This window comes from Rhodnius prolixus, unplaced genomic scaffold (genome assembly GCF_049639745.1).
Source record: "Rhodnius prolixus isolate KJV_2025 unplaced genomic scaffold, Rpr scaffold_7, whole genome shotgun sequence".
In the NCBI taxonomy this organism is placed as follows: Eukaryota; Metazoa; Arthropoda; class Insecta; order Hemiptera; family Reduviidae; genus Rhodnius; species Rhodnius prolixus.
Window position 1 is genome coordinate 5340901 of NW_027411582.1, and position 24199 is coordinate 5365099.

At 30.3% G+C, this 24199-nt stretch overlaps 2 protein-coding genes across 4 annotated transcripts; one reads left to right on the top strand and one right to left on the bottom strand.

Moving 5' to 3' along the window:
• The first annotated feature begins 840 nt into the window (after window positions 1–840).
• srl (PGC-1 family member spargel) lies at window positions 841–22178 on the top strand. Of its 3 annotated transcripts, none has more exons than XM_074112918.1 (18): window positions 841–1008; window positions 1820–1913; window positions 2514–2605; window positions 2691–2766; window positions 5089–5609; window positions 5690–5832; window positions 6104–6333; window positions 6678–6791; window positions 7743–8135; window positions 11242–11361; window positions 12721–12910; window positions 13045–13147; window positions 13264–13371; window positions 14727–14792; window positions 14931–15038; window positions 15240–15428; window positions 17303–17448; window positions 18118–22178. In XM_074112918.1, the coding sequence occupies exons 2-18, from the start codon at window positions 1851–1853 to the stop codon at window positions 18228–18230; spliced, it is 2775 nt and encodes a 924-aa protein (XP_073969019.1). In that variant the 5' UTR covers window positions 841–1008; window positions 1820–1850; the 3' UTR covers window positions 18231–22178. The 3 variants fall into 3 exon arrangements, with proteins under 3 accessions (XP_073969019.1, XP_073969021.1, XP_073969022.1); XM_074112920.1 differs by having other exon boundaries at window positions 7743–7937; XM_074112921.1 differs by lacking the exon at window positions 7743–8135.
• A 740-nt stretch (window positions 22179–22918) lies between these two features.
• Prp38 (pre-mRNA processing factor 38) lies at window positions 22919–24163 on the bottom strand. The gene has a single exon (XM_074112970.1). The coding sequence runs from the start codon at window positions 24011–24013 to the stop codon at window positions 23021–23023; it is 993 nt and encodes a 330-aa protein (XP_073969071.1). The 5' UTR covers window positions 24014–24163; the 3' UTR covers window positions 22919–23020.
• Window positions 24164–24199: the final 36 nt, after the last annotated feature.

Sequence of the window (24199 nt, forward strand, 5' to 3'; positions counted from 1 at the left end):
GAAATTATAGGCAAATCTCTAAAAAGTTGATCAAGCACGTTGGTTTTCCTTTCAGCTCAATAAACATTTTTATTTTACATTCTTTGCGATATGTAGGTAATCATTGTCTTTTTTCTAATTCTGCACTACAAATTGCGTGTAGTTTTTCCGCCATATAAATAACAATATTCCATTTAAAATCCCCAATCAACCTTTAATTCAAAAATTTTATTAAAAACTTAAAATTTAGCTCCACACTAACCTTCCTTAATAGTATAAAAGTTGTACAGCGAATAGAACAACCAAATCCAAATGAAGGAATACATATGTTTCAAATAAATGTAGATTTCCAAGAGTGGTTAAGGGAATAACTTAAAAATATGACAGCAGGCGATAATTGTAACTACATGCTAGATAGAAGAAAGTACGTTACATTACGTTAATGATAATAAAATCAGAAATATCGCCAAATTCTTCCTGAAGTAATTTGTGACCGGTTTCAAAACGGTTTTTATTAAGAAAGTGGAGGGTACTTCATAAGCACGTTGGTTTTCCTTTCAGCTCAATAAACATAATTTTACATTCTTTGCGATTTGTAAGCAATGTCTTTTTACCAACTCTGCACTGCACATTGCACAAGTGTCTAGTTTTTCCGCTATATAAATAACACTATTCCGTTTAAAATCCCCAATCAACCTTTAAATAGAATTAAAATTGTTTTTAAAAATGTAATTAAAGTAATAATTTGTTAGAAAAGAGGATGTATATTGTAAGAATTGTTTTAACCAGTGCAACTTATAATTTAGTTAGGATTAAATTTAAAAAATAAGCGGGAATTTAAAAATGTGTGTAGTGGCAGTACCGGAAAGATTTCACGTGACAGCAGACTTGTTTAGGTCGTTAGTGCAGTTGTTGACTTTTTTTCTTGCAGTGGTCGAATAATTAGTGTCATGTTGTTTTGTGCTCTGTATCTGTGATATATTTCCTTAATTTTAAGTGATAAACATTTTGAGTTTAACAGCAAAGACAGTAGGTGCCATTAAATATTAGTTTTTACAAAGCATATTGGTCCCTTTTGGCCACGTTTTTTTCCTCTCCTTTCTGCCTAAATTTAATTCCCTCAACGAATTCTATAAATAACATCACCGTTTAGTTGAATATATAATTGGCATATATAGGTTTGTAAAGAAGTGAATTAAGAATAATTTATTAATCAGTGAAAATATAGTTATTTCAAAGAGCCTATCTTTAATTTCATCGTTGCCAATCAGTTTCACACCTAACCTAAAAACTTTCTTCCCTAACGTCCAAATGTATTTTTTTTAGAATTTATTTGTAAATAACTGTCATTTTTATTTATTATTTTGATTTATTCTAAATAAGTTTATTACTTTCGAGTCGTTCACAAATATTATTTTTTTTTTACAATTAAGTTCGTTAGCTTTCAGTATGTTATGTTCTTATCATAAGAAATGCGTTTTTCTTATAGTTGATTATAAATAACTTCAATTCCCTAAGCAATTGAAAATAATTTTTCTAGTTTAAGAAATAATTTATTGAGTATCGCTGACAAAAATTCGCTCCTTTTTCAAGTCGCGTACCCATATATTTGTAATGAATGATTACTTTCATACCATTCTTCTTTTAATAGATCTACTATATCTGTGTATGTTGTTATCTACTTATATTTCATTTATTTAACATAAGAAGTAATTCAAGGATGCTTGTTTGTGTATTTTTTTTACTAACGAATGGTGCTGAAATTTTAAAAAATCATTTTTTGAATTCTGCAACGGTGCTTAAATTTTTGTTTGTTTTTTTTTGTTTAATCCTGTTGTAGATAACTTACTTCAAAAAAGTGGTACTTTGTCATGGAAACTGGTTTCTTAAATAAGCACGATAGCGAATACTTTTCTATTGATGGATATGAACAGGTAATTTTTTTACTTATCTGTGCATATTATAATTTATTTTAAGCTAGCAATTAATGTTGAAATAAATATTAAAATATCTAAGAACAGACCTGTGTTTCTTATAAGATTTTTATCAAGCGTTCTTTTGTTCGGTAGTGGATAGTTGTGGATTAGTGAGGACGATTTGGTGTTTCATTAGGAAACCGTTGGAGTTTGTATATAGTGAAGGGGTTCATCTAAACTTATACTTAATGTGCCATTATTAGTCTTCGCTAGTCTGAAACAGTTATAAAACAGATTTATAGTAACAATTTATTGCTAGGAGATAATGCAGAAAATGCCCTTTAAAAATTTATATAACAAAACATCTAGTTTAAGAAAACGCAACAACAACGAGCATGAAGTTAATCTAAAGAAAAAATTTGCAATAACTTAATATCAACGTCAACGCAATATTTTAAGAAATATATTTTAAATGATTTGACTGCATGAATTCTTCAGCATTTCTTCACAGTATTTTTTAAATTAAATTGGAACATCAGCAAACTTTAGCAGGACTCTTTTTTAAGAACACTGCTAGCCTCCGATATGTGTTACTGACAATTTATTTTTTTTTTCTAGAGTAATGGTTTTGAAAGTGAGAATTCTATGTTCAATGTGTTTACAATTGATTACGTTGATAGGACCCCCGAATGGATTATTCCAGATGAAGTGTTAGTTTTATTTATTATTATAATTATTTTTTGGATCGCACCAATTTCTCATCTATATTTATACGAATATTCTTTCATTTTTCAGCCCTCAAAAACAAACATATAACGAAGATTATAGAAAAACTTTTGAAGATTGGCAGCAGCATATTTCATCGTTACAAGTAAGCTTCATAACATGAAATTTTCTTATATTAAAAATTACGAGCGACAGATGGCTTAGTTTCTTAACCCTTAAGTAGGCATGCTAATTATCCAAAAATTTAAATAAATAAAATAAAATTATACTACAAACGCATGATATCGTTAGTTTGCAGCATGTATGTCTTTTTACATTTTGCAATGCTCTACTTCGTTCTTTAAAAAAAAATAAGGAATATAAATAAGATTTCCTTTTCAACAAAGTATATTTTTTTAATAAATAGATTCGCAAAAATATTTGAATCGATCAACTGAAATAAAAATCTAAGAATCGAGCTTTTTGTTCAATAAATAATGTTTCTAAGTTTAAACTTTCGGAAAATTGAAAGCGTAGTTAGATCCGCTGAGTTAGATGAAATTGCTGGTTTTTATCCTTCATAGCACCTTGTTTTATGACATTCCTGACCGGTTTCGAATGGTTATCTGACAACAGAAATTGATTAATTAGTTTGGTGAGATGAATTCGATATCAACTAAGTTTCTCACACTAAGACTCACACGACGCTTACTGCCTCTAAAACATGAAGGGCGAACAACTACAAAACTGTCCAGAAATATTAAAAAACGCATTAGATGATAGAAACAAAATCAACGATTTTCTGAGAATGTTTTTGGTCTTCAGTTCCTAGTTGTACAGCTTCCTCTTATTTGTCAAAATATCTTCATCTAAATGCAACTGAAATGTTTTTAGTTGGCTTTGGTATATTATTATTAGTTCAAGCTTATTGTTTTCGGCTCATATTTTTTGGACCAGAATATACGTCATAGTACCCTCTCGTCTTTGCAAAGTGCCCATAAATCACTGCGTGAGTCAATCGTTCGAAATAAAAATAATTTAATCACCAAGCAGTGAGTTTGAAAAACTCGAGCGGATAGAGGCGAGACCGTCAAAGCTAAAATGTATTGTACAGGTTCGATTCCTGGTCAAGGCCTTGGATCTTATTTAATGGTTAATAAAAGAAATTTACAGTAAAGTATGTTTGTTAATTGCCTCTGTCCACGACACCTAATTTGGTAGTTGGACGTGAAGCCGGCCTGAAAAAATATTCATTACTTAACTTTTACTATATTTACTTTGACCAGAGGTAAAATAGTCCAAAATAAATAAATAAACGAAGAAACAAGAAAATTCGTCAATTCAAATCATTACAATAGCGAAAAGTAATTATCTTCTATTAAATAATCAATTAAAGTGATTGCAGTAAGAGGGAGTCGTAGTATTGAGTACTTCATACTGATTTTTGATTTAAGTGGAGTAGGGCAATTGCTATTATTATTATTATTTTTTTGCGCATCAACAGCTGAGGTTATTAGCGCCCGGAGCTTTTTCCAGTGCACTGCCGGCCTCCGGACAGTGTTCTCTCGTTGCAGACAACACTGTCCATCACCGGACAGTGAGCTGTAAGAAGCTCCTAGGAAGAGAAAATCTAAGGGCCAGCTGCTGGATTCGAACCCGGGACCTCCGCGTGGGAGTCCAGTATGCTAACCTCATAGCTAATCCCAGTATTATTATTATTATTATTATTAGGCACTATATCCCTTAATGAGTCTAAGCCTCTTAAATCTGCTTCCGCTTGTCTTCTGTATTTTTTGCTACAACTTTCTTATTTCAAATTTCAAATTATTTCAAAGCAACTACCATAGGTACCTGACATCTTATTGAACTCAGTCCATCACATCTTAGGCTTGGCTGAACTTCTGGCTCAGTTTCCACAATTTCTCTTCCAGCAGTATTTTGTAAGCCTCTGATATATTAGATTCATGGCTCCAATTAGTCTGCCACAAGCTACACCATCTTTGTTGTGTCTGCTTGTTGAAAGTGGTGCCCAAATATCAGTCTGATTCGTCCTTCGCCTCCAAGTCATAACGTCTTTTATTTAAGACCATAGTAACGCAGAATTCTTTCAAAAGTCTGAAGCCCCTTTCCGTCCATGACGACTCATATTCTGAATTAGGTAAATATAGGTCTGAACAGTGCTTTAGAGGACAGCTATAATATTACTAAACCATTTGTAAACCATTGCAAAGCCAACAAATCTCAGCGTGACTTTATTTTGCTGGAACTCAGGGGACCTCGAAATGTGTATTTCTGGAGAAAGTTATTCCGTAAAAAATCTTATTGATGCTAAATTCTGTTGATTTGTGAGGCATAGTTTCTTATAAAATAATCATAAAATTGCACCATAAATAACCGAATAGCAGATGGTCATTTAAGATGATAGCAAACAATTTAACAGTAATTATTTAAGTTACCCTTGAATCTAATCCTAAAAATTATTTTGCAGTCCCGAGATGAAGCTCTTAAAGATCCACTATTATCACCGATTCCTGAAGATCTACCAGATATTTTCGGAACAATACCAATTGACAAGATTAAAGGTGAACCATACATGCAAGATGAAAATTTGATAGATTTTCCAAACATTGAAATAATGAGTGAAAATCACGCGATTGAGCATAAATCACCAACCACCAATAAAGAAATGACTAATACACAAAGTGATTTACAATTAAGACAGATAGATAAAAATTTAAATGAATCTAACAAGTTATTATTAAACAATATTTGTATAGAACAAGATTTATCACAGTCTAATAGTGAAAATTCAAATGAAACAATGGCTTCGCCAGATTTGAATGTAAATAGTATTAAACGAGAACCAATAAACGAAGAGCTCTCTTATCAGAGTGCCGCTTCGTCTGGACATGAGATGCCAGTTTTAAGTCCGGAACTGGATGTTGTTCAGCCAAAACTAGAGGAATATACGTCGGTAAATCCACCATTTCTAGAGATCTCTGGGCACGAGTAAGTCGAATATTTTGATTGTACACTAATCTGTCAATTTCGTTATAATAACCATGTTTTTCTAATATTACACCCTTTAGATTCAGAAAAGAAAAAAAAATGGACATTAAAATGTTCACCACAGATCTTGGCCCCGATAATTATGATGTGGTGGAAATCAAAGTAGAACCTGATGATGATGATGTTACTAACAATATTGAAACTGTTCGTGAAACTAAACCAGGTAAGAAACAACACATTGATCGTAAGTCCTCACATGCAGGGATCGTATTTAGCTTTAAAAGCAGATTTAAGTAAAATTTATAGTTTTCCAGATTGTTTAAATTCTTAAATCATCAATAAACTTCCATACATAGCGTAATTGTAAATAAATTAATACTTTCTATAACTTATGGTGACTCGTTTTCATAATTAATACTAGTACCTGTTCGAACTGATTCGTAAATTAATTTATCATTCTTAAATTGGTGACCACTTTTTCTTTTTCTTTTCAGCAATTGAGGCCCACAATTTAGATACATTATTGGAACAGTTTGAAGCATCTGAAGCTCTCTTGAATAACAACAATAAGCCTATGGTGGAAAAATTTAATAAAAATAAAAAAGCTAACATTTCTACTTATAATAAACAAATTTCTTATGTACCTAATAATAAATACGTGCCAACTAACCAGAATAAAACTATAAAAGATGCGTTACCAAGAGAAGTTATTGAAAGAATTAAGGTAAGAGTTTTTTTTTTAGTGCATGGTGTTATTATTTATTTAAAGAGATCATTTTCGCCCGAAGTCTTTTCAATGCACTGACGGTCTTTGGACAGTGTTCTCCCGTTACGAACAACACTGTCCATCACCAAGCAGTCATCTGTAAGAAGCTTTTAGGAAATCAAACTCCTACAGTTAGATTCAAACCTGGGATCTTCCTCGTGGAAATCGTAGTGCTCAATTACTTTTGGTCATCACTTATTTTTTAAGTTTAATTAAAAAAATAAAATAAATTTAAATACATTTTTTTTTATAAATATTCTGAGTATATCTGTATTACATATATAATTCTAATTGTCCCAAAGGATTCTTCTACCAGGAAAAAAGGAATATCAGTTGTTCCACCTGCAAGGCTACCAGCAAAAGGTTTTAACCATATGAAAGACCCTGGCGCTACAAAAAATAAATTACTAAAATTGGTTAGTTTTTATTGAATTTTTAAAAAGTAGATAATATTTTTAAAAAAAGATTAGCCAACCATCTTATGTACATATTGCTTCATGCATCAATGGTGGCGGGATATTTAGAGCCGAATGTTGAAAATTAATTTTAGTTTATTTTTATTTAAATGAATTTATTCCAGATATATATTTAATAAATATTTAGGCCAATTTTGCAAACTTTGATTTGAGTTAGCTTTTGCGGCCACTTGGTTCAGTTGGATACAATTGAATCTAGTGAATACTCTTCAAAGGTTAGAGGTTTACACTTAAAATAAAAGTTTTCTAAAAAGGTTTAAGAAAAATTAATTCACGGAAAAAAGTTGCGATACTTTTTTTTTTTTACAAAACTTCTAATACTATATCAGACTTAAGGTAAAGGAAGTGTAAGTATTTAATGCTACATTTCTTAAATGGATTCTTTGACACAGATCAATATGAAGATTAATTGGTTGAATGTGTTAAACGATAACATACTTCGTTAAAATGCATTCAGGAAAGAGAAACAGACTCCTGAAAATGGCAAGTGATTGGAACAGTACATTGTTCTGAAGGGCACGTGATCACAAATATTTTTTGTAGTTAAAATGGATAGCTTCCGTCTGAAGTGCCATGTGGAGTAATGTGTGTTCTTTTAAACTGTGTAATTTTTAGCATTAAATAGTTTTTGAAATTAGAAGTTTAAATAAAATGAATAAGTTTTAAGGTAGAGAATTGAATAAAACAAAATCGCTTATGTGGTTGTACTGTATGGTTTTGTACGCGAACTATGAACTTTTTTTAGGGGATAATATTCTACATAGCCAAGTTGGGATTTAAATACTTTCAGAAAAAAAAAAAAAAAAAAAAATTGCACCTTAATTTCAGCCCAGTTGTAGCGCATATTTTCAAGCTACTAAAACAAAACGAAACAAAATTTACTTTTTTTAGACATCCGCAAAACGTGGTGAAACAGTGAAGTTGGACCATGATTATTGTCATGACAGAGGCAATAATGGCGGCATTGGAGACAATGGAAGCAGAAGTGCGGCTTCCTCTTCAGCCTCAGCGGCAATGAATACGACTAGTTCGCCATCACTTTCAGATCATTCATCCAAAAAGGATAGCGGTCTAGAATCTGGAGATGTAAGTGATTGCAGTAGTAGTGAACCAAGTACCATCATCAACAGAAGCAGCAAGACAATAAGTAGAACGATGGCCATACCACCACCATCATCATCATCATTATCATCATACCATTCTTCAACTTTCTCTTCAATATTAACACCATCTGTAATACCGCAACCGCATTATTCCACAGCACATCCAACGGCTGTTATTCATGTCAGTCTTTCAACAGATAAAGCCAATATAATTTGTCTTATCATCATATTTATGTGTTTCAGTATTTTGTGTGGCTCTTTTATTCACTGATGCTTCTTTTCAGTTATTTGCATTTTTTTTTTATAATTTTGGCTTTATTTATTCTTTTAATTTTAACCTTTCTTTTTGTTTACATGTGGATAATATTTCTCCTTGTAAAACCCAAATTTTTTGTTCATTTCGTCATTTTTAACAGTCGCTAATCAGGCATTTATTTATTAATAACAATTAAAAATAGTTATTAAAGTAGTTCTGCTTTTTGTAACGTTAAAATTGTAATATTTTTGGAGAATGTTGTTTGGCAAAAAAACTAAATTATTGTTGTGCGTTTCGGATTCTATTAGTATCCTTTACTTAACTAAGCAAAGAAAATATAAAAAACTACCCATTATTGGAAGCAAATACGTATATATTCAGAACTAATGCTTACACAAAGAACGTGTCAAATTACTCTACAATTCATTCCAAATAATGTAATTTTTCGAAGATCTTCTTTTTTCAATATATTTTTCGTTAGTGGAAAATTGCTTTTATGAAAATTTTTCTGACAATATGAAGTTAAAATTTGTGGTAAAGGGTAATGGAAAGTAGAACGTAGAGCTTTTTCTGGCAAAAGATTTCTATAGTTCATTTTTTCGAGCGTTATAATTCTTTAGACATCTCTTCGCATTTAATAATGCTTTTTTACATCAAATATTTTAGCTAAATTAAAATGGAAAATTGTTCCTAAAAATCTTTTCCGTATTTTTTTTTTCTCATTTTTTGGTGTCCAGAATATTTGAAAAGGAAGTCAACTTCCATCGGTTTTTATTGATTTTCACACGATTTGACTAAAAACTATTTATTTCGTACGATTTTCAATAATAGTAATAGTAATAAAACAAATGAGGGGTTTAATTTAATTAAAAGCTTTATACAAGAAAAAAAATATATTTTTGGGATTTCTCAAAGAAAACTGCCATCACATGCTACATTCTGAATGACGCCAATACCATATGAACTCATAACCTATGTAATATTAATAGTAATTAAAAATAAATCTAGAATTAGAAGTTTGATAAAATCCTTATTGATACGTTCTACACAGCTCTTTTTTAACTTAAAAGATGATTTTGATTTTTGATTGTTATGGAAATTTTAGTTTACTTAACTTTCACAGTACCATTTTATAGGAAAATATTTTCTTTTGCGGTGACCAAACAACCTTCTCAATTATTATTTTAGCTGGCAAGTTTTTTTTTTTTAATGCTTTCTTGGTGTGCTTTTTTTGCATTCTGCTTTAGTATTAATATTTTATTTGGTAAAGAAAAGGAGGATTGGGCCAAAGTAAACCCTAAAAGTTTTTTCGGAAGTTTCACCGATTAAATAACAAAATAAAACCTAGAAAATTATCTATATATATATATATGAAATACAAAGTAGAAACCACAAAATTTAAACACCTAGGAGAAGTAATCAGCAGTAAAAACAGGACTTTTTAGTGAGAGAATACTATATTTACAACTGGTACGGTTGCAATCAAGTGAGACTTCTTGAGTTGTAACTGTAAACTTTTAATTTAAGAGCGTATTTATCAGTCAAACGAGTAGTAAAATATTTAAAATTTATGTTTAAAAATTAGCACTAATTACAAAATAGACAAGTACGTGAATTTCACATGCAGTCTATTATAATGTTCTGAACCGAGGAAGCTAAATCGTTTAGGCTAATACCTTACACTATCGAGAGATTCAGAGGTCTTTTTTTGATGAATTTAATTATCTTGGTTAAAGTTGATGCTGTTGAAGAGGATGTTGAAACCTATATGTTTACAGTTAAGAATATTTTAATATTTGGGAACTTTGCATAACTGTGGGTATTTACGGCGTAGACTTCCTCCATGCTTGTGTGCTTTTTTCTTTTATAAATTCCATACTTGGAAACATAAACCCCTTGGATGGGGTCGAGCCTGGCTCCTTATGAAATAGCCATTAAAGAAGTTAAACGTACGGTACTTAATGATGGTAAACTGTTAGCATTGACACCTGTGTCTTAACTATTTATCCAATTCACCACAACCGAAGATAAAAGAAAAGGAAGCGAAGAATAAGGAGTCGTCGAAGGCTACGGCGATAAGACGACGTATGTCTTCTTCAAACCAAGTTCTCAAATCAACATTCTTACCCTATAAATATTTCTCCTTTTGTGATGTGCATTAATTTTGACACTTAATGTCTATTCTTTAATGTACCTAATTTCCTTAGATTCCAATGCTGGTTAAATATTTGAAATTTCTTATTCTCTCGTTTGCTGTTTGTAAATTAATGTTCTTGACCGAAGACAAATACGTTACATGAAGTTCCTTTCGTGAAGATGTTATTTTGCCACTCAGGAATCTCGTTTATTGTGCAGGTAAACTTGCTTAATATATTCCAAAACTTTCTTCAGAGTCAGATGTATTTATACAATGTAGTGCCTGTAAGGGGTTATTTGGGAGTGAATTTGTGTTATAAGGAGCTATTGGTTTGAGAGTTCACTAAAAGTGCACGCCTAACTTAATAAACCCAACTCTATTGGTCCTGAGTGTTTTTTTTTGGGGGGGGGGGACATACGTAGTGTCAGGGTTGTTCAATAATGTTAGGTTTAGCTCTCAACGAACGAAAAAACTTGAAAAAGTGGTTGGACATCATTATTCTCTTCTATCAGCACTGAACAGAAATTCAGCCTAGATTTTAATAATATATTTTTCTTATTATTACTCCATAAATCATGTAATTAAATAAACTTGCTGAAAGAAATATTTCAATGGTACCAATCCGTCCTTGCTTGATGTTTTTGACTTAATGTTTGACTAAATAATTGTTTTTATGAACGCAATTAAGTTATGTAGCTGATATAATTAAAACAGCTTTTAAAGCGAGCACTTAAATGATTTCTAGAACTTTTCTGAAATTATTTGATAACTAAAAGAAAGAGGACGTAATTCTGATAGTGCTTCAGATTTTTTAAATTTATTTTATTGTGCTCATTCAAAAGATGCTTGAGAATAATAATTCTCTGTATTGACACTTTGTATTTTATGTTCTAGGTAAAACCAGGAGAAAGCCTTTTAATTAAGAATCATATAAAACAGAATGCCAACACGAAAGACGCAGATACGGGTGTGTTAATAAATTCTGAAACTTTAAATAATTCCTCCACAGTTCCTGTAAGTATATTTTGATTCTATTATAATATATTTTGTATGTGTGAACGTAGAATAACCAGGTCTTGTATGTTATTTAGGTGGATTAAATATGTTTCTAAAGTTCAAAGTTTGAAGAAAATTTCTCTTGTAGAAGTACATTTTAACCATCATGATATTCAACTTATCTGATATTTTTTTTTAAATATGGTAGCTCCTTTGATTTTCTGTAAATTCTATAAAATTTTATTTTCTTTAAACTTCTAAACTTTAGAAGTTTAAATTAAAGTATAGATTATACTTTATATAGATTATACTCTATACTTTAAATTAAAGTATAGATTATACTTTATATAGATTATACTCTATACTTTAAATTAAAGTATAGATTATACTTTAGAATCTAAAGTATAATCTATACTTTAATTTAAATGATTTTTCTTGGGAAATTCGTTTTAGGGCCTTTCTGAGAAGTACATAGCTTCTCTCAATGTGGCATTTCGGATAAATTTAGGGTTTTACTGCCGTAAAGTATTAAAATTAATTGTTTTGAAATTTAAAGCTTGAATATAATACATATGTAAGTCAGAGCTTTGAGAATTGTTAAGAGTTTTCTACCAGTTTTTTTCTTAAGTAAATTAGGATTTTTATTGATGTTGCTTCTTCTTTTTTTTTCTTTTTTTTTATTATTATTATTATTATTATTATTATTAATTCACTAGATCTCCTAGTAGATTTAGGAGATGAACTGGTCATAGAATAGTATAGTTGTGAACAAGGAGCAGTCAGATGTATTGATAAGAGTCGTGTAGATATTTTATTTCTTATTGATTTCTGTAGAGGTGCTATAATTGACAGTTCGTAGTATGCTTTGGTGGAAATAAGCAAGAATCTGTTTGTGAGAAGAAAATAACCAAATAGTTCAGGTTATTGACTTGAACTCTTGGTCTTTCAGACGGAAAATCTGCATTAGAAGCCTTTAGTAATCATAGAACTTACTTTGCCAAAATCTTGCCTGCCTATTTCTGTAAATTATTTCTATTACCAGGTTTTAAAACCTCTTTTAAAATAAGTTTAAATTACCAAGGAAATTTTAGAGCAGCAAATATCAGTTTTGAAAAAAAATGTGTAAATTTAAGCTGCATTCTTATGTCTAAAATGCTCAGTTAAGATTTTACATTACTTATTTTAGAGCATCAATGATGAATATTTATTCTGAATTCCATGATTTTTGAAAATTTATGTGGACGTAATACTGAGGTGCTCTTGGTACATTTTTGGACCTGTTTAATTAAAAATAAATTCGATTTTCAATTTATCATGTAATTAGGTATAGAATATGTTAAGAATGATTGATTTATTAATTAGCATTAAAAATTTTAGAGTGAATCTCCTGATAATAATAATGTGAAAGATGAATCAACGGAAGAGCCAAAGAAGAAGAAGAAATTAAATCTTGAAGAATACCGAAGTAGAAGAAAGAATATAAAAAGCAAACCAACTTCACCAACAAAATTATTGGCTAATGCGGATGTAAATGGTTTCCGGAAACAGCCAGATAATGTAACACCAGGTTTGCTAATTAAATTACAACTTTTATAAAGTAACTGTTGGTAAATAAAGGAAATGGAGTCAAGGCTATGAACTTGTTATTCGATCTTTTTTAAAATATTTATCGTTAAATACAAACACATATTTTTGTTTCAGCTGACAGCAATCCTATACCTCCCGCGATGAACGCCGAAGTACAAACTGTAGTAACCGATGAAAAGAAAGAGGTGAAGAAACGTGACCCTAGTAAGGATAGGAGGTTAGTTTAAAGAACCCAAAATAAATGCCGGGGTAAAAAAAGATTATTTCCAAAATTAAAAAAATTCTATGAATAATTAAATTATAATTATTGCTTTTTAAAAATTATTTCGGTAGGAGTAGCCGTCCTTTACAGAGGTACAGGAGGAGGTCGAGTTCTTCAAGTTCCTCGAGTAGTGGTTCCCGTTCTCGATCAAGATGGCGAAGTAGAGAACGAAGTGGCAGGTATGTTTTTGATATAATTGTTGGCTAAAAAAAATTAATACGTAAAATTATTACTTATATAAGACAAAATTTTGATTCCTTCGTATTTGGCATCTTTGTAGCGTTAATAGGAGTATTCATGGAAATATATCTGCAACATCCCCCAAGTAGTCAGTGACTCGGTGTACATAAATGTCCGTGGTTCACTTGCAGACAAAACTATTTCTTCATATCTCTATTATTATTGATCATCTCGGGCTTAACCAAGCCTACGCTATCTATAGCCCTTCACGAATTAACAACGCTTTAATAACTATATCTAGCTTAGTTAAGCTGCCCATGATTCACAAATGTCCGAAAAATTCCATCAGTAATCTAATGGGCGAACAGCCGAAGCTCTCTCGACTTTTGTGTTCAGACCTGAACCTAATTTCTTTACCTGCTAATCCACAGGTAAACTCGATTTCATCTTCAATTTACGCATACAAATTTATAGAGGCCCACATGTATGGGCGCCGACAATAGATAGTTTTTAGATGTTTAATTATGACTACTGTGGCTTTACAGTATTCTCTGTACGAAGCTAAATAAATCTACACTCAATTAATTTTATGCATCATTTATTTCTTACGGATAGTGGATGCATATATCTTTCGGGAGTATTTAAAACTTAAGTTTTTAAAAGCACATAAATGATGAAGTTTTAATTTTGATATCTTGTGATACGAAGGACGTAATTCTGATAGTGCTTTTTTAAATTTTGTATTCTACAAATAAAATTTCTGCTTTCAATCTAAAAATAATAAGAGTTAAATTGGCATAATTTAAAATTTCATAATCATATTTCAGCATTTCACTGGCATAAAGAATCCCAAAATCTCTTTCTAACAATCATACATCCCTCAAAGATAGAAATAATTTTGATGCGATTTAAAAAAGAAACAAAAAAAACAGATTTTCATTTTTTTTTCTTGTGTGCATTATAAAGTACTCTTTGTTTCCAAGAAAACCTGAAGGTGAATAAAGATTAAGGAGATCGTTAACTAGTAAATGAAGTAAAACAATCTTTTTTGCTTATCTGTTAAGCAGCGTGTTACCTTTTCAAGAAGTTTGCTTCAAAGAACCCAGATGAGAAAGCAGTTCTCCTTTATTTTATGTCTTTGCTTTTGTCACGGTTTTTTAAATATGAAGTATAATATATTTATTATATTATACATACATATATGTATATATATATATTTGCATATAATTAAATGTTATTTTAATTTTTTTTTTTATATTGTAAAGCAGTTTACAATATCAGTAAGGTTTTTACGAATAATTACATTATATGTTTGTATGTCATTATATGTTGATTTTATGTGTCATTTAACTAGGAGGTGGTCCAGTAAAGGTCGAAGGCCAAGGTCCAGGACACGTTCATCTTCCTCAGCTAGATCTTTGTAAGGGAAACTTCATTATCTAAAGAAATTAATAATGAAAAACAAAAGTACATCCTAAAGTTCTTGATATGAAATCAAGTTAGCAGCAATGAGTGAAAATCAATAGTTTTCTGATTTGTTTTTTCAACTATGCTATAGATCATCTTCTTCAAGTCTTTCTCGATCCCGGTCCAGAAGTAGGAGTTCAAAATACCATTATAGATCCAGGACCGGCTATAGAAGGAGTAACTACGGCAGACATTCTAGGTAATGTTTAACTGTCTTTAATTATCATATAAATTCAGAAATACAGTTGTCTGTTAATTTTGACTTATAGTATAATTTCAAATGGATAAGAAAAGCGTAAATTTTGAAGTTTTATGATAAAATAAGAATAAATTTCGAGTAAAATGTAGCAATTTTACAAAATTTGTATTTCTTTAGTAATTTTATGTGAATTTTGATTAGATATTCTCCTGAGCGTATTCAAAGAAGGCAAGACGATTGGAGTCCTGTTGAAAAGATGCGACAAATCGAAGAAAGACGAGTGATCTATGTTGGTCAGATTGAAGAAGGGACTACAAAAAGCCAACTAAGAGAAAGATTTGAAACTTTTGGTCCAATTATTGATATTAGTCTTCATTTTAGAGAACGTGGGTAAGTAAATCTTATTTTGAGATTCTTTTTTTCACTAAGGAAGGTAACCGGTCTTCAGTTTTTCGATATCATTATTTTTTTTTTTTTGCGAATCTCCTAGTCGTGCGCAAACTGGCATAGGGAGCTCAGAACAAAGCCTCATTTTCTTTATTTTTAATTTTTACATTTATTTGAGAATATTCGTACCTAATTCGAAGTACCCTCCCCCTCCCCCAAATTAGAAAATCTTTGGACGCATCAGAACAAAGCCATCATCCCCCGTGTGAGCAATAAAACGATTAAAGTCTTGAATCTTCAGTTTTTTTTAATTACAGAGGACGTAATACTGATCAACAGTGCTCAGCCTTTACAGAAAGAAGTTTTCTTTTTGGTTTTGTTTATTTTTAATTTTTAAAAATGTTTTTATATTTTCATATATTAATTTCTGAATAAAAGTATGTAAATTAAAGTGCACTTCTACATATGAAATTAACAAATCTAGAATGCATCCATATAGCTTGCAAATACCTTAGATGTTATCAATCGTGATAATGCTGCAGTTGGTTGCATTCGAACTAGCTGCAATCTTTCAGAAAGCACTAAAATGATGAAGTCTTGATTATGAAATCTTCTGATTTTTTTATCACAGAGGACGTAATACTGATTGCTAGTGCTATAATAATATTAAGATTATATTTCTTAAAATTAAACACGTGTTTTTTTTTTAAATTTTCGTTTATTGATTTGAGAATGTTAGAACCAAAATCAAATCTAAGTCACAATTCCTTAACATATTAGCATTTCACGTACCTTAAATGCTATCCATTGGACCATTGAATGTATCAGAAGCCATCACCATTCAGAGAGCACTAAAATGATGAAGTCTTAATTATGAAATCTTATGATTTTTTTTTTATTACAGAGGACGTAATACTGATTGATAGTGTTCTAATTGATATTGTGAGATTCTTAATATAGTGATGTTTTTTCTAATTCTCGTGTGTTCATTTTAGAAAATTAGTTCCTAAATGTAAGTTTGCAGCATTTCCCCAAGAAATTAGTATTTCACGATTCTTAAATAGCATCCATTGAACCATTGAATGTATAAGAAGCCATCACTCACCCCCTTCCAGAGAGCACTAAAATGATGAAGTCTTGATTATGAAATCTTTTGATTTTATTTATATTCAGAGGACGTAATTCTGATTGATAGTGCTCTAATTAATAATTAAATAATATAATAATTATAATTAATTATATTTCTTTAAAAAAAACAGGTGATTTTTTTTAATTTTCGTTTGATTTGAGAATGTTAGATCCATAAACGAAGTCACGATTCTCTAAGATATTAGAATTTCACATACCTTAAAAGCTATCCATTGTTTCATTGAATGTATCAGATGAAGTATTTTTTAAGAAGTTTTTAGATTTTTAAGTACAGAGGACTTAATGTTTATTGGTGTCTGTTTGATTTTTTATTTTTGTAAATACTAAAAAATTTGTGCTAAATTAATTTTTGAATGATTGGATCTAATTCATTGGTCCAAGTGGTCCCGAAAGATCGCCAGTTGCTGTATTAATCTGAATCATTATACTTTTAATGTTTTGAAAGCTACCAACTGTCAACCCTATCTTGCTTTGCTTGGAAGTGCTTTCGGCTAATAGAAAACTGCCTCCCAAATAGCCCTAAAATTATGGAATCTAAATTTTGAAATATATGGTGGTTCTTTTAGATAACACTTAATTAATACTAATTGTTTCTTCTCTTATCTAAAATCTTTTTTTTTTTATCAGTTAATATGCATTCAGTTACTTTTATCCAATACGTACTTTACGTCCTCTTATTACAAAGTGGTAATTTACGAATACATTCAAATTATCACAATTATTTGCAGAGATAACTATGGCTTCGTCACTTTTGCGTATAAGGTGGATGCTTATAAAGCCGTAGAACATGGCAACGACTATCCCATGGAACCGCAGTATGATATCTGCTTTGGAGGTAGAAGAGCATTCTGTAAACAAAGATACTCAGATCTTGGTAAGCATTTACACTACGACAAACTAGTATCATAGTTAGAGAGGTAGTAGTGCGATCGTACTAAATTTTCGGAATCTACTGAATCCATTGGAAACACTTAATCTGAAAATGTTTGCGAAAAAACTGTATTTGTTTTAGCGAACAAAATACTTAAATTGCCTTTTCTAATAATACCTGATTTTTAATAAAACCGAAACCGTAATTACGATTTTGCGGGCGTTGTTATACTTTTTGTTAGCAACTTTTCTTGAAAATAAATAGTATTTTCTTAAAGCATTGTGTACTAACTACTTAAAGTGTCTAAGAAATATGTGCATTAGTCATTTAATTAATTAATAATTATTAGAATGAAATATAATTTAAATTTGAATAAAAGTTCGCTGACCGGAAATCCCACTTTACTAATAGACTTTTCTTGTTTTTGCATTTTTTTTTTTTTCGAAAATGGTTCCTTAAAATAGAACATGAATAATTTTAAATAAAGTACAAATTTTAAGCTTAAAGAAAAATTGCGTTATATGAACTGCGGTAAGAGAAAGTAGCATGAGTATTATTCACACAGGATTTTTAAAAAGTTTTGAAGTTATTAGGTTTTTTGTTTCTTCGGCATTTGTCCACAAATCTTGTTCCACTTGTTTATTGAGAACAATTTGTTTTTTTAAATTTCAGATGGAACTTCACAATGTTACACACCATATCATCAAAATTCCAGATCAAATGATTCATTTGATGTACTGTTACGTGAAGCCCAAGAGAAAATACGTAAACAGAAACATGTTTGACAAGAAGCTAAAAACAAAATTTACCACTATAACTTCCATAATAACAAATATTACTATAATAGTATAATTAGTAATATGAATTATTATTTTTATTTATTTTTTTTTATAATTATAGTCGTCGCTGGAATGACAACGACGACAATTGTACAAACCCCACCGGAAAAACATGTTAATAATGATGAAGATGATGTTTTTATAACTGAATTGTTGTTTAGCCAACGAGTAAGAAAAGAATTCTTCACAATAACAGTACGATCACTTGTCATAATTAGGTGATTTTTTTTTGTTTGTTTTTTTTAAAAAATTTTACTTTTGAAAGCATGTAGTCAATTTTTTTTTTCATTTGGGAAGAAAAGATATTTTAAAACAAAAACAAAAAAGTACATTGCACATTTAATTATTTAATATTTATTATACCTTATAATTATAAAATAATACAAAATGTCTTTGATTGTCAGTCGACGGATTTTTTAAGGATTGGACTTCACAATTCACATTTCTTAACTCTGTCGTTGTTTTCTGGCTTTTTAGACCCAAGAATCTTCCTTTTCATTATCTCTTAGTTCTTTCCATTTTTTTTTTCCTTTGTAAAGATAAAGCAATATTTAATGCCATCTTTCATATCTAGGGTGCATAGAGTTAGATCGGTAACTTTTGTCTGGCATCTCGTATTTCTTCAACGCAGCTTACTAAAATTTATTTTTTTATTTTTTTTAAGCTAATGATTTCAATAATTCCTCTTTCTTTTAATAAAAAATATTTCTCACTGTCAAAAAAATGTAATAAAACTTTCTTTAAGACTGGAATTTAGGTTTTCCTCATTTTTAATGCATTTACTTTTAATTAAAAACGCTATGTGCAGTGTACTAAATAAAAATAAAACGATGTACAATTTTTATAAATATTATGTATATTAATTAAATATTAAAAAAAAAAAAATAGTAAAATTAAATAAAAAAATAAATAAATAGAAGTAAAATATTGTGATTTAGTTTTCTTTTTTGTTTTTACTTTTTAACTTTGCCATTTGTAAATATTTTGAAATAGGAGGCAGTAATATTGTTTTAACTTATGTTTTTCTAAAAATAGGTCCGATAACTTACAAAAAATAGAAAAAAAAATACTCATCTTTATTATAGGAACAAATTAAGTATTGAATATTTTTGAATTTATTTAGTAAAATTTGAATTTTTTCGGAATACAGTACTCTAAGATCAAGTGAGGTTTATTGTGAGCAGTAACCGTTCTTTCCCTAAGGGATCCTGTCGGATGCGGGATTATTATTATTATTATTCGTCCATTTGGAGGGATAAAAGCCCTGTTCTGATTCACGAAATTCTAATCAAATAGGACGTTTCTTCAAGGGAATAATGCCTTTAACTATTCTACCAACTACCAATTCCCATTAAAATTTCTGTGGCTAACTTTCATGCACCATATACAATTGGTCTTGAAGTGATGATTAGATGTTTCCTCCTCTATCTCACAAATTCTACTAAAGGGAAAAGCCCGCCATTCTGATAAAAGTGTCTCCTTTAACGTAAAGACCGGAGTGAAGGCCAAAGCCAGCTCAGTAGTGTAAGTGTTCAATGTTCATTGGACATGAAAGCAAATGTTTTCTATTCTCGAAATTATTTTGGGTAGACACAATCATCTTCCTTTTCTACTATGCTAACACTTATCCTTAAAAAAAAGAAAAAAGTTTGTTGTTTAATTAATTTGGCATCTCCAATTAGAGTAACTTTAACACATCTACCTAAAGTCACTGTTATTAACGTATCGTCTATTTTTGAATTAGTGAAACTGAGCTCAGAGCTTTAGGGCGGATTAAATCTTGAACAATTTCACTAAATCCTGATATAGAAAGTCTTGTTTCAAATATGAAATGGACACGTCTTTGTGCTGGGAGAATTCCCATCTGGAAAGTACAAACACTAGTGAACTAACCCAAAAAAATTAGTTTTTTTTTGGCTCTCGCAGTACACTTGCCCTAAAAAGCTCTTAAATTTTGTTTTGTAAGTTATCACAGTTATTCATTTTTCTCTTTTTAAATTCCTTATTGTAATGTGTATAAACTATATTTCCTTTATCAATAAAAACTAAGGAATATTTTGTTTAGAGGCTGTGCTCAAAATTCTCGCCTACTTAATTGTAAATTTCATTTTATTCTTTTGTATTTCACAATAATTATGTAATTTTAATTTCAAAAAAATAAATGTAATAAAATTGACATAACAATAAGTTGCTAGTTGATGTATTAAGATTTTTTTTTTGTACAAATCCAGGATTTCAAAAATTTGTATTACATTTATTTTATCACTTTTCTGTCAAGTTCGAGATGTTACAACGAAAGAATAAATCAGTGTCATTTCAAGCATTTTCAATCCTTGGATTTTTTCTTGTTAATTAAATAAATTCTTGTTACATTGTGTTATCTACATTGTAAAATGTTTGCAGGTTATTAAGTTATTTGGCTTTTTAAATTGGCAGCTCATAGTGCTCATTTTACATATTTTATTCCTCTTTCCCCCTCGTTATAAGACATATTGTTATTTTTACCGGAAATCACATTATAAGGCCCCTTGAATACAAATTGGACTTAAGTGTGGCAGAGGGTAAGCACCACTTAGGGTTCTAATTTGATATTTGGTTTTGATGCCTCCTTTGGACCCGGAAATCATTTTCTTTGACAAAACAATCAGAAGTGTTGCTTCACTGATTGCACATGCAAATTGACTTCTTAATTTAAAACATTTTTTCTGTAAATTTGATTATGGACACTAAAAAGTGTCACTTCTATTTAATTTTCAGATCTTTCACTTATATAACATAATGATTTAACATGTATCGCTCAGGTAAGCAAGATCTTGTAAATCCTCTAGGAGCTCTGATCGAGAGTTACTTTTGTTTGGTATTAATCATTAGATCTACAATATGATCCTACGGCTGCATCATTCCCCCCCCCCCCATAGCCTTTTCATCTACCAAGGGCGACCCTCTCCTTATGTGTTATTTTCAATTGGTAATTTCAGTACGGCATTTGATTTAAAAAAAATACTTCTAGATACTTATCTTTCTGTGAAAATTTCTGATTTAAAGTTTAAAAGTATTGGGGTATAAATATTGCGCATTCTATCCACCGATCTGGCAATTCTAAAAAAAAAGAAAGAGTTTTTACTTATAGATTTACTTTTTAACGACAATGATCTATTTTTGTCTCTTGACTTTAATTCAAATTTCTAAATTTTGTTTAATAAAAACTGGCCTAAAGATTTATTTCTTATAAACAAAATTGTATTATTAATTTTTGGTTACCTAAAAAATTACCTTTTCTATTGGGAAGAAACTTATATCTTTCAGTAGAAGATTTGTTGAAATCATGTAGATTTCATAATCTAATTTGTTTCTATTTTTTATATTTCTCTTTTTGATATCTTGGAATTAAAATTGTTGAACTGAGTTGAAATTGTGACAATGGTTTGTAAAAGTTAGGCTTTAATAGACCAGTCTGTTGTTTTATTTAAAAACAATTAACTAAAATTTAATTTATTTCAAAAAGTATGTCTATGTATTCAAAAAAAATAATAATAGAATAATTTTGTCTTTACACTGTTGTACTTTAACCTTTTCCTTATGAGATTTTTAACCATATAAATTTGAATACATGGAAGATCTATCTTTTTGAATATTACATTCAATGAGAAAAAACTAGAAGGTGTTTTTTTTATTATTTCAATGAATTCAGGGGTTTCTCTGTTTAAATTAATTAAGTGTAATAAAGCAAACTGTAAAGCCAGAAAAAAAGTTCGATAGAAAAGAGAAAATTTATTAAAATTAAAAATTTACTGTAGTGATTAAGTACTTTTTATTTTCTTTTGTTAATGTGTACCTATGTATTTATTACTTTGTTTTTAGTAGTAGACAAAATAAATATGATATTAATGTAAAGAGTAATTTTATATATTTTTTATTTCAGATTTATAGTTTTAGCTTCCTCTTCTTATTCTGCGGTGGTGAAATTTCTTTAAATACGCATAGGAAAATTATAGGGTTGTTAGTATAGTTATAATAAACAGACTTTTGAGATCGATCACCAGCTCATGACAAAACGTGAAGCTACTTTTTATTACATTTCGCTGTCCGTCCACGTCAATTAATTTGATGGCTGGAAGTTAAGTACGGCTAGAAAAATTTCGATTTTTACGAATAATTAAGTAGTGGCTCAAGTTCATTACGAGAGATTACTCAAACAATAAAAGGCGGCCAATTGTCCGCCTAGTCTGCTTCTGCTGGTGTGAAACACACGCTACCCCTGACGACGGATAATAACGTACCTAGATTTCATCATGTAGAAGAATAAACAGCATTGCTCGTATTGTTAGTGTAAGGTTTGAGGGTCAGAAGACTATCATCAAATACTAAGTCTAATCAAGCGGACAAAACTGGATAGAAGCACTAACTTAATGGTTGTCACAGTAGACACTCCAGAAAGAAATAAAAGTAGTTTTTTAATCAACTCCCTAAACATTCGTAACAAATTAAATAGAATTATTTGCCTGCTTTCTTAAAAAAACCTTGAAGAATTCTAGTACTGAAAAGAAAATTTGTATTTAGTACCCAGTTCAAACTGCAATCAGGTTCTAGAAAACAAAGCAAGTTTGATGCAAACAAATTGCACAAAACATCAATTCAAAAAATGTTAATATTTATTATAAATTATTTACAAGTACAATATAATTTCAAAATAAAATAAAAAGAGAAAGTTCTTTAAATTTTCATAATTACAATACTTAACCGTATACATTTTTAGTTCTGTCACGATCCCTGTCTCTTCTACGTTCTTCGCGATCATGTCTGTCTCTATCATAATCATGCCTATCGTAATCACGACGTTTGCTTCTCTCTTCTTTGTTTCTATCCCTGTTTCTGTCTCGTCTGTCAGGGGTCCTTTCCCTTCTCTCTGGCGGCGACCTATGCCTTCGTTCTCTACTTCTACTGCGATCTCTATACTTATCTCTGTCGCGGTCACGTTCTCGATCAGACCTTGGTTTTTCTCGTTCTCTATCCCTTTCTCGATCACGATATTTCCTGTCTCTATCTTTGCCCCTGTCCTGTTCTTTAGTTCGTACAGGTGTTCTTTTCCTTTCTTCCCGTCTAGGTTTGGGGTTATGCTCAGGCGGAGGTTCATCTTCCTCGCCAGAAGACTCAACATTATCGTCGGCGTCATCATCCAAGGCAGAAATTCTAGGATCCAATTCATTTGCTTCCTCCAGGACATGTCTTTTTTGAATCCTCGGCAATATAATATCGAACATTCTTTCCTCATGTAGAAGCCCATCAATATATTCATCCATGTGTATCATTACAAATTTACCATCTCTTGTCTGATTTCTCAATTTACGACCATCATTTAACAATGGTTCCAGATACTTATAACATTCTATAGAAGTACCAACCAATCTCATATAAAGTGCACCTAAAGCTCTAACATATTTAAATTCTTCATTTTTTATGAACTCAACGATTATATCTTTTTCAGGTTGAATCTGTAACATTTTTAGTGTTAAACATAAAAACGGAGAAGGTTTTACATTACCACCATAAACTCCTCCTAAAAACCGGAGTTCCATAGCTTTGTCTACAATCAATTCCGCTGATAAAGCAAAACATTCTTCCTTCCAGTATTTGCACTCATATATCCTAGATCTAATAATTTTCTCTATCAAAAACTGTGGATTTGTACCGCGCACTGACTTTGCATCTTTCACAGTTCTATTTGCCATTTTTTGCGGGATTTAAATTGCTAGAATATAAACATAACCTTACCCAATTGTAAACAAATAAATATCCTTTTTTTCAAGATATAAAGGCTTAAGTCAAGAATTAAGAAAAAAACTATTTTAACAAATAAAAAATTAGTATTTATCTCTTCGAAAATATTTACGTTAACATGAAAACAAAATTAATAT

Bases quoted from the DNA above. Each gene is read 5' to 3' on its own strand.
- srl (XM_074112918.1), top strand. From the start codon at position 1,851: ATGGAAACTGGTTTCTTAAATAAGCACGATAGCGAATACTTTTCTATT. The intron at 13,148-13,263 runs GTTAGTTTAAAG...TTATTTCGGTAG, and splicing joins GACCCTAGTAAGGATAGGAG to GAGTAGCCGTCCTTTACAGA. The intron at 15,429-17,302 runs GTAAGTAAATCT...AATTATTTGCAG, and splicing joins CTTCATTTTAGAGAACGTGG to AGATAACTATGGCTTCGTCA.
- Prp38 (XM_074112970.1), bottom strand. From the start codon at position 24,013: ATGGCAAATAGAACTGTGAAAGATGCAAAGTCAGTGCGCGGTACAAAT.